This window comes from Haliotis rubra, unplaced genomic scaffold, assembly GCF_003918875.1.
Source record: "Haliotis rubra isolate DU_JTF1 unplaced genomic scaffold, ASM391887v1 Scf199, whole genome shotgun sequence".
NCBI lineage: Eukaryota > Metazoa > Mollusca > Gastropoda > Lepetellida > Haliotidae > Haliotis > Haliotis rubra.
Genome location: NW_025765991.1, coordinates 756109 through 767666, shown reverse-complemented (window position 1 = coordinate 767666; position 11558 = coordinate 756109). Strand labels below are relative to the sequence as shown.

At 40.2% G+C, this 11558-nt stretch overlaps 1 protein-coding gene across 1 annotated transcript; it reads right to left on the bottom strand.

Moving 5' to 3' along the window:
- Window positions 1-5283: 5283 nt before the first annotated feature.
- LOC124275143 lies at window positions 5284-11265 on the bottom strand. Its single transcript, XM_046710633.1, has 5 exons — window positions 11207-11265; window positions 9672-9731; window positions 8840-8964; window positions 7255-7422; window positions 5284-5427 (listed from the first exon to the last, which is right to left on the bottom strand). The coding sequence occupies exons 2-5, from the start codon at window positions 9713-9715 to the stop codon at window positions 5351-5353; spliced, it is 414 nt and encodes a 137-aa protein (XP_046566589.1). The 5' UTR covers window positions 9716-9731; window positions 11207-11265; the 3' UTR covers window positions 5284-5350.
- Window positions 11266-11558: the final 293 nt, after the last annotated feature.

The following is an 11558-nucleotide window of genomic DNA, read 5'->3' as shown; positions in this document are numbered from 1 at the left end:
GAAACATTACACTCCTACCGTTATGAATTACTGAAAAACTACCAAAGATATGTTAGAAGGTATTAGTTTGCCAGAAACAACACAGCTTTATGCAAATCACGAAAAGAATTCTCAAATGCATTCATATTTAGGTGAAATGCATCTTTTTTCAGAAGAGTTAAATTGTCCTATATTCGTCCATGCCGAAATAAACCAATAACACTGATTTTGATGTCCAAAAGAAAGGTTGAAATAAAATTCTGGTTTGGGACAATGATAAACCGTTGAAAGTCACCATTTTTCAACTATTAAAACAAGAAACAACTGTTGTAGAGTGTGTAAAATTGTAAAATCACCATTCCTATGATATTAGTCTTTTAAAACATTTTCTGCTGATTTTCATTAGTGAAAACAAGTAAAACGTGTCTTTGATATAGTGAAAAATGTTTAGGAACATCTAAAATCATCTAAAATTATCTAAAAGTAACATTTTTCCATTTCCTGTTTACACATAGAAATCAATCGCCAAAACGCAGCAAATTTCGAGCAGTATTTGCATCCATTTCACATGTTGAAAGATTCTATAGGGTATGAAGAGAGCATAGAATACATAATATGATACACAAGTACGAGAAATATGCCACGATTAACAACTGAAGAGAGAGAAAGAACCCTTGGGATGGTGCAGATGGGGTCGACATACAATGCTGTTGCCAACGCCCTCGGATGCCGCCGTATCACGGTTATAAGACATATTTAGGGCTTCAGACAGACTGGGGTCACCATAGACAGACCAAGAAGTCCACGCATCACAACGCCAGCTGAAGATAGGTACCCCCGTCATTAAGGAAGGAGGGTCACGTTTCTTTTGGCGTTTAGTGTAGTTTCAATCTCTTTTAATAAATGACAAGAAACTGGAAACCCAGATCAAGTAAACAGTTAAAACTCAATGAAGCCGCAAGTCTTCACCCAAACCTTCAAGAAATACAAAACAAATAATTTTAATAGTAAATAAATAGTTAATTAATAATTAAAACGAACAACCATCAATTACTAAACTATCGATAGTCACACATACTATTGATGCATCGATAGTTTTTCGTTACTACCATCGCTTAATTGTTATCGGAGACTCAATAATTGCAATCCATCGATAGTTCGATGCATCGTTACAGCCCTTGCAGGTAGGTATATGGTTAGGGTGCTTGTCCGTCATGCAGGTGGTCTTGGTTTAACTATCCTGTGAAAGACATCGTATCGTCACCAATACAGCATTGGTTGCTCGCTCTCACAATACAAGCAAACTGTAGTGTTATAGTGTACCGGAATACCGGTTAATAAATACCTTAGACATTTGAAGGTAACACTGCTTTGGAGAATTGCATAGTCTACTGGGAAAGTGTACGACATATATACCGAACCACAAAAGAAATGTCGCACCGATAGCGGTTTCTTGAAGTACACACTTTAAATCACTTTAATTAACAATCAAAACGGAGGATTGAGTTCAAACTTGACAATTATGGTTAACACATTTTCGGGAATACTCTGTGTCCATACTCTGCGAAATGCCTGGTCGAGTCCAGTCGCAGTTGTCGGCCTTGGTTGGAGGCCATTCAGTCTTCTTTGAATCTCGTCCCAAAGGTGTTCTTTTAAACCCGGACTGATTATTGTAGGGTTTGGATGCCATGTTGTCTTAGGAAGTCCAATGTTACTCTGGCAGTGTGGGCACGACCGTTGTCTTGCTGGAAGACGTGTTTTCTGTAACGTCCAAATGTGGTACAGCGTGTGGTCTTATGACTTAATCAATATAGCGAGCAGCTGTCACGTCAGCTGTTATAAGTAAGTTACATCCCTCATAACTATAATAAGTTACATTCCTCAGCTTGTTCATGGATCCGAATGCCACATGTACCCACTTTCTCTATTGGACACTGTGCAATCACACCAAGTTCTCAAGTCCGGAATCTTGGTGCAGTATTTGACTCATCTCTCTGCATGGAACCACATGTCAACAGTGTTTGTCGCAGCGCTTATTTCCACATTTGGAATATCGGCCTGATCCGCAGGTACCTTGATGAGAAAACAACGAGTGCTCTGGTGCAGACCTATGTACTGACTGACTGACTGAGTTTGGTTTTACGCCGCTTTTAGCAATATTCCAGCAACATCACGGCGGGGGACACCAGAAATGGGCTTCACACATTGTGCCCATGTGGGGATTCGAACCCGGGTCTTCGGCGTGACGAGCCACCGCTTTAACCATTAGGCTACCCCACTGCCCTCAGACCTATGTAACATCAAGCATTGATTACTGCAACTCGTTGGTCCGTGGTCTTCCAAATCATGTGCTACACAAGCTACAGAAAGTCCAGAATTCAGCCGCAAGATTAATCAGCACAACAAAGAAGATTGAACACACTACCCCTGTCATGCAAAATCTCTATTGGCTCCCAATCAAATTCAGAATTCCAATACAAAGTATTGCTTCTTGTTTTCAAATGCATCCATGGACTGGCTCCAAGGTATCTTTCACAAATTGTAAAACCCTATGTGCCAACCCGATCTCTTCGCTCCAGTGACCAATCTCTTCTGCAAATTCAATGTACCAGAACAAAGTCTTTTGATGACTGAGCATTCACTTCAAATGGTCCAAAACTCTGGAAAAATCTACCACAAGAACTTCGATCATTGACTGAACTTGCATCTTTCAAAAGCCAGTTAAAGACTCATGTTTTTACTATAGCTTACTTTTAGCTCCGAAGTGAACTCAGACAGCGCCAGACATCCAACCATTAGCAGTCATTACTTTGTACTGGTAAGCAGAGGTGAAAAAATACGAAAATCTAAGTTCTATTCGCAGGAAAGCCTTGTTCATTGTACTTACATACTTTACACGCTGGTAGAATTGCAGCGAAATATGTAATAAATTGTGTACATATTCCACCGACTTTGCTCGGGCTCGACTTGGACGTACAAGGCTAAATATTGATAGCAGGATACATCATAAAAGTCTGCAAGAATATGAACATCTTGTAACTTAAACAATATCGAAATCTGTCCCCTTTCACTCACATACATGTATGTCCATCCTTAAAGAATATTCGAAATCAATGCATACCAAATACATATTTAATTCGACCTTCAGTACAACAATATATCACAAACGGATTGAAGTGAAATGTGAACATTTTGTCAAGGCGATCCTATACTACACCATATGCACTAATATTTGAATTTGAATTGTTAATGTTATTCCATGGGGTTTTCGTTCGAATCTTATTTTAATATTTTCTAACTTTCGGGCATATGTGGATTTCCCTTGCTCGCTATCTGAGCTGATCACACCTTACACTTACCTGGCGACCTAGTAATCTCTTTCAACATGTTGTCTGCTCCACTTTAATTTTTAAAGTGTCTTCAAACCAATTTAAATTGTTGGGGTTTTTATTTTCTTATAATCGAGTACATACACTTCTCTCTTTGAGTCATGCATTCTTGTAGGTGGAATTGTTAGCGATACAATTCCTGACTCGAATATTTTAACAAAGTATGTATTTTTGTAAATAACTTGGAATATACAGAATGTATGCCCTCGATGTGGACACCGGGTGTTTGGTGTTGTGGCAGGTTCTACTCTGTGGGTGTTTTATATAACACATATGCTAACACGAGAGCCACAACCCAAAAAACAAATATTGCACGTATCTTATCCATTTTGCCTTCGATCGTATTTGGCACGACGGTCAAGTTGTCAGGTTACGTGACCTTGGTGTCAAGGTTAGGTTACGTAATCTTACTGTTTCATAGCTATTTGTGCAGGATATGACGTGCAGAAAGATGTGATGTGTTTCCTATTAAGATAGCTTTTGGGCACGTCATAACCATGTCTGTAGGTCTTTTCAATAGTTTTGTAATTGTATGAGTGAATTACGTAAAGCAAATTCTGACTTCTCTGTCCTCGAAGAGGACACCCAGTGTCGTACTGGCCGATAAGACACTTGGTGTATAAGGTTCATTGGCATTCAAGAGTATAAACCTTACAGAATTTACTTTATTCAGTTCGTTTCTGTGCAAAAATGGAGCCTCGCCTATACCGCCTCTAAAAGTAAATCCCCGTATTAAGGAAATCTCTCCAGTCTCACAATAAAGTGAGTTACAATACGTGCTACAGGCGACAGTTCTGACTCATATGTCCAATATTGCGGAAATGTACGATGGCAAATCCAGCATGAAAATGAGTTTATTCGTTGTGAGCATTGGCCTTATAACTTTGATACCCCCATGCTTTGTGTGTCAAGATAATGAATGAGTGTATCTACAAGCATTTACGTAAATTAATTGTATAAAGCTTTATTCAGTAACCAACGTGACATAACTGAATGTACACAGCATTACCTTGCCCGCCGTATACAGGAGCTTGGTAAGAGGCCTCCAACAGACTCGTCAGTATCTGCTCATCACTATAAGGCTTACATTGTGCGACATTTATGTTCAACTGACACATACATCAAATTTTAACATAGAGTAGGTGTCGTCCATTCAATAGTTATATAGATAAAGGTAGGTAATAATTCTGATAAAAGCTCTGCAATTAAGATCCATTCTGTGTTAATGTTCCCAACAGACTTATGGCAATACTAGCCATTAAGTAATCATGTGTAGCACCAACTACCACCAGAGACATACATCAAAGGTTATACTCAGTCTGAATGTTGGTGCATTTCCAAATACATTAGCTTGGCAGGAAATTGTAACCAGGTGTTAAGAGAATGGGACAACGATTTAAAGAGAAATGAAGAGAGCAAGATCTCTCAGAATATCATACGTGCATACCTGTTCTGTATAATATCATTACCTCTATCCACACTGAAGAGGGGTTAGGATCGGATCAGGTGCACACATCAACTTTGAAAACCAATATTGGTGGAACTATCATGGCCATAATTATTTGTACTATGAATGCTTTATGTCTGGTATAAATATAGATTCTCATGACGTATCTTCGGAATTGACTCTGTGGAAACTCACTCACTCGCCCATACACTCACTCACTCGATCACAGTCTCAAACGCATATACGAACACAGTATGTCCAATGATCGAGGGGAAAAATACCAGCGCCTTAAGCATGCACTAGTGCGTGGATATGTGCACTATATAAATATCCTATAATAATAATCATAATCATAATAATATCTACGCTAATGTCATCCTTAACTTAACATGGAACTTAAACTTAACTCACCAACCATGTCTGAGTAAGGAAAAGGGAGGGTTGGAAGTCAAAATGACAACACACAAGGTAAAAACAACATTTATTGTCACATGCAATAAGGCGACCGCCCTCAGAAGGGAGACAACTCGAGTGTCTATTTGCCCACCACCGGAATCAGCGTGAGGTCGCCCCACTGTGTTAGGAACTCATTCATGTCCACACTACCGTCACCTGGAAATAACATGGTTTGTTTGTAAGACACTACAGCATGGCTACAACATTGACTGGCAAGAACATAATCATAAAGTAACATGGTTTGTTTGTAAGACACTACAGCATGGCTACAACATTGACTGGCAAGAACATAATCATAAAGTAACATGGTTTGTTTGTAAGACACTACAGCATGGCTACAACATTGACTGGCAAGAACATAATCATAAAGTAACATGGTTTGTTTGTAAGACACTACAGCATGGCTACAACATTGACTGACAAGAACATAATCATAAAGATGAAACGGAAAAAAACTCTCATAACGTTGTGTTTTTCAGCAATTGGTTGTCGGAAATGAACAAATCTGTTGCGGGTTGTGGTAAGAAACAGTAGAGCTAGACCCTTCTGGGATCAAGGATGGTCAGGAATCTTCTCGAAAAACAGGCATAATCCAAAAGGAATAGAGAAATTTCTTGTGTTTTATGACCATATAAGGGGCAAGTAGGGCCTCTTTCATCTCACATTCCATAATGTTTGTCGGGAGTGTGAAGACCCTTTCTTACAGCCTGACTGTCCAGACTGGAGCTACGTTGGACTTTGAATCTTGTACTGCCACTTGACTAGGTACCTCAAATACATTACTTTCTGATGACTGTTAAAACTGTGAATGTAACTGTTTTTGTATAACCTGTCTTTGTTATTTGTTGCTTTCACAGTGAATTCCTCTCCGTTTAAATTTATTGGTATACTTATTGCTCCAACTTGGAAAACGACCATTGATAAGAGTCACCGGAAGCTACCCTGGAGGTAGAAGAGGCCAAGCCCTAACACAACATCTGAAAATCATGGAGACCTATTTGAACAAACATCGTGCTGAATCACAAAGAGATAAAAACCAATCAGAACTCACAGGACACACAGAAACATATATACGATATAACATTCTTTTATTTTACCGATGACATCTGTTAACCAAGCCAGTGAGCCTGACCACCCGATCCCGTTAGTCGCCTCTTACGACAAGCATGGGTTACTGAAGGTTATTTTAACCCGGGCCTTCAGGGGTACGATATAACAGAGGAGACGGTTATGTGGCTGTAAACTCTAGTCACCACTGCATAAGTTTCAGCTATCCTTGTCATTAACATCAACACCTTGACCACACCTATAAGGGTAATGCTATTTTTGAGGGTATTATCATTTGCAGAAGCCTGAGGTCTTCCATTAACTGCCCGACGAAGGAGGGCATATGAAAAAGACCGAGGGCTTCTGCAAATGATAATGTCCTCAAAAATAGCATTACCCTTATTATTGCTAAAATACATGGAATTTGTGTTGAAAAGAAAAGGGAAACAATGAAGGCATTTGACTGTAAATTTACCCAAATCAACTTCTGACGGGGTTGACTGCCCGAATGCAATTACGTCATTGAACAATTCAAGTGACGTAACAACAGAAAGTGACGATATTCGACCTTGGCCTTTGACAAGACCATAGCCTGCAACATGTCAAACTATGTCAGTGTTCGGTTTTGGTCCATCAACAGTCTTAATAGTGCAATTGTTAAGGTTAGCACCAACAAGAAAGCCAATATTACCGCTATTTAAAGCGGGAATTCGGGTTGCTTTGACTTGTTTGACCCAGAATATCTGCCACTCGAAAGCCAATTATTGTCGAATGAACCGTAAGCCCACGCACCCACTATGACGTCACTTGACAACAGAACTGATAGTGGCCCGTCCTTAAGGTTGAGCGGTCCAATATCATTTTCAATTTCTGATAATGGGAGGGCCGTTTCATGATAATTCCATGTATTTTAGCTATAATATTGAATATACTCACTGTCCATGTCGAAATACTGGAAGATGAAGGGTAGATCGGCTTTGGTGATCTTGTCATCATCATTTGCATCTGCAGCCTTGAAGAGGGCGACAGCCTCCGCCGATGGTCCCAGTGCGTACTTCACAACCCACTCATCTTCGAATTCCTTCTGTGTTATCTCCTTGTCATCTGCAACAGAGGACATCGACCGCGCTTGTCAGGTTTGCTGCATAACGAAATGTTTCGCAGGAAGAATTTGTCTCAACAGTGAGGAGTTGGGAATGTGATATATACATACCCAGTGAAATCACCTATATATCATCCAGTACACAGCATATATGTGTGTGAGTGTGTGGGTGTAGGGGGGAAAAGAGGCATGACTGTTTCTCAAATTGTCGATCCCACCAGATGCGCTGTATGTTTATTTGTTTGCTTGCTTGTTTGTTTAAAGGCCGCACTGAACAATATCAATATTACAGCTATTATAAGGCGGTGTTTAAATGATCGAGGTTAGTCTACACAATCCGGTGATCGACATAATGGCCATCGAGCTACGCAGTTTCGGACACGACGACACGTCTGAACTACTGGTCCTTTCAGACACCTGATGCCACTGGTTGCTGAAGGCCATTTCTAAGCCGGATGGTGCCTTGGGTATGGCCTTTTGCATCTGGGATGGTGTTCTTCTCAATACTGCTATTGTGCCATGTAATAGTTCTCATAACAGTAAAACGATATCTCGAGAGTGAGAGTCGATCCACCGCAACACTTTCATGGGTTATATGCAAGTCCAATACGCTTGTAATTAAGGCGGGTGATGACTTAAATTACAATCCGCAAACACGACATATAGCTCCCTGAAAACAATCCACTGTACGGTTTCGAACATATCAATGACATGTATTTAGGAATTAATATTAAAATTGTGTGGTGCAAATTCGGCAACATCCTAATCATGTATATATGACGATACATTTGTAAAGGCACCAGGTGGACACTGAAAGGTTGACACATCCTGCCGTCACAAACAGGTACAAAAAACAAGACATATATACTGGACAAAAATAGTTAGGGATATATGCAAATTTTGAAATTATGAATAATGATCTATTTATTCATTGTCACACTGATAGAATATCAATCATAAAAATATCAATATGCTTAACTTATTTTGCCCAGTATATGTTCACTTGTATTGGATATCATTTCTGACACAAAAATACGAAATTTGGGAATGTGTCTAAAGTATGTCTAGGCAAACTAGATTTGAACATTTTCGTTCCGTTCACCGAAAGAAAATCGTCACCCAGAAATGTAATTTGTCTTATCGTGATACTTATGATGTACCCTATCGCAGTCTGTACACCGTGTCTACATGAGGTGTACATGTTTAATTTCAGCATGTTAACACCGAAGAACCGCCATTAATCTGGATTAGTTCACATATATACACGCCCGCAAGCACAGACACGTTCTCTCTCACACACATACACGCACGCACACACACATACACGTTCACACACACGCACACATACACGTTCTCACGCACTCATGCGCGTGCACACACACATACACACTCACATCCCCCACAGTTTGTGTGACTTACTGTTGGCGTCAAAGAAGAGGAAGATGGCCTCCAACTCAGCGTTGGACAGTTTGCCGTTCTTGTCCTTGTCGACATTGTTGAACAACATCACCTCCTTCTGGGGCTCAGAGTTGCAGGACACCAAACTGAAGAACAGATCCCAGTACTGGTATCAGTGTCAAGACAGATCCACTAGTCTACCCTTTACCGCTGAAATGACGCTGTTTGAACTAAAAATCCAAATATCTCTCGTACGTAATATATAATCTGGATTCTACTCAAAACAGCTAAGGACTATTTGATTCTTTCATACTATAGATAACATGTCATGCCAAGGGCATGATCCTCCAAACTGGAGTTATGGAGCTAGTTGAGCTACAATTTATGAATATCGTTTCTACATATCTATAGCGATATGTATTAGACGAAGTACATGTATTTCGGACTGTTGACTAGTTATCACTTATCCAGCGTAATATATCTCCGATCTAGTGTGATAAACACGAAGGACTCAATCATCACCATACCTTATTATGACTGTCATTCGTATGACAACGCACACGAATAGTCGTCAAAGCACTGTCATAAGTAAACCATGGCACAAAACGATCACAACTGTAGGGCGATCGCAAACCTATGTTAAAAATCGTGAATGATTATGGCGGTACCCGCCTTCAGCAATGTTCCAGCAATATCCCGAGGATACCAGGAATAAGCCTCAAACGGTATATGCACTGTACCACAAAACGGTACAACTGAACCACACTATGTATCACAATCAATTTGACTGGAGATACACAAGTACTCTGGCTGAGCGATGGTGTATACAACTGCAACTGTTTCATGCACCTACCCGAGAACGAGGAACGACGCCAGTGCTGCAACTAGGAACTTCATGATGACGAGGATCTAGCTGTAAAAGAATAAACCGATTAGTTTTATAAGCCTTCAGTATTTATCCTGTCCACAATACAAACCGTTTCGCTGGAGGTGGTACACGCAAACTCAGCTGACGATCAAGATGATCCTAGAGATGTTTAATGTCTGGAGAACGCGCTGGACCAGGCAATACGTTTTGTTTCAACCTCATTTACACGTCTTTATGGGCGTAATAACACGATAGGATTCAATATGCATGGTTATCCTACATTGGAAAAAGCAAAGATTCCTTTGATAATTCAATAAGGTTCTATATGGAAGAATATCATGTGGACAATAATTAGATCCACGATGGACATGGGTGGTATACCGCTTTGCTAGGTCACCCCATGGAAATTCTAAACGCTCGGTGAGGAACGTCGGGGGCACGTGAAGGTCCGGGGGCAGAGTATACCGCCCTGCCAAGTCACCCTGAAGAAATTCTAAAGAAATTCTGAGAGCAACGCCGTGGGGATACGTGAAATCCTGAGGCAGAGTATACCGCCATGCCAAGTCTCCCCAAGGAACTTCAAATCAAAAAGCTCGATGGGGAACATCCTGGTTACGTAAACGTCCGGGGCAGAGTACTACGACTTGCCAAGTCACACAAAGTAAATTCTAAACGCTTTGAGAGCAGCGTCGGGGATGTTGCGAAACGCAAACAGTGAAACGTTTTACGCTGTTTCACGGACAGCATCAACAACAAGAGTGAGTGAGTGAGTTAATATTCAACGTCACATCGGCAATATTTCAGCCATATCGTGACTAACAACAACAAGAGAGACCAAATTAAACTATTCGTACGTACATGCACAGATACCGCTTCATAATGCACAATTTCTGTAGTTATCAAAGCAAAAGGAAAATGTTTGTGTGATGCTCTACCCAGACGTGTGGCTTTTTGGACGATTGGAAAATGTATCATAGTGTTGTACGCCTTTTCAAATACACTTAATCGATGCAGTTAAACCTGTGGCGCCCAGCAGAACCATTCGAAAGCGCTAGTTTAATCCTAATTCCTATATAGGTACTCTGGGTTCGAATTTGAAACAAGTTAAATGCTTCGCTAATTGGATGTTCTTAACGATTCACTCGCATATTCGCGAACATCTTTTATTATCACTGTTTGAAGGACAGTTATAAACGCAGGCGGATGACAAGGTCGGAATCGGACAATGGACAACCATGCATGTAATGAAGGAAATGGTTATACGCGGTTTTACTAACAAATGAGCTCGCAATTTTCGAAAACTAAATCAGCTAAGATATGAAAATATCTCTGACTGCGTAGGCCATTCCACTGGTATAGTATTGTCCTAACGCAAGACGATAAACACAAGGTGTATCACCATGGTTCAAACGAAATGTAAAGAAAGCCTGGCCTGAATATTGGTCCATTTTTTTTTGTCAGTACAAAATCAGATCATAAGTAGATAAAAATATACGGTAGAACATTTCAGGCATACTTACCTTGTACACAGACGCAGCTAAAATGTCTCTCAGTAGCCCCTTGCCACAGTTCTGATAACACCTGGCGTTTGCTGATAGCCCTTATGGATGGAAACCCAGCCTTGTCAAAACTCCGGATACTTGCCGTTCAGCCATATTGGTTTCATGAAGTGACAATATTTGTTGTACCAATCATTTTGCCCGGGAAATAAAATGTGATGCTGGAGATAACATGTTCTTAAATGAACATATTGTTATTTATGATATTATAATATACTTTACTTTAGGTGATGCGGTTCACATGTTATTCGAATGATATGAAAATTGAAAACTTCCTTTTCAATAGACCAAAAGTGGCTTCACGAAATATTCC

Excerpts from the sequence above, each read along its gene's own strand:
- LOC124275143 (XM_046710633.1), bottom strand. The coding sequence starts at position 9,715 with ATGAAGTTCCTAGTTGCAGCACTGGCGTCGTTCCTCGTTCTCGG. Across the intron at positions 8,965-9,671 it reads GCGTCGTTCCTCGTTCTCGG|TTTGGTGTCCTGCAACTCTG; the intron begins GTAGGTGCATGA and ends TCTGTTCTTCAG. Across the intron at positions 5,428-7,254 it reads CCAGTATTTCGACATGGACA|GTGACGGTAGTGTGGACATG; the intron begins GTGAGTATATTC and ends TGTTATTTCCAG.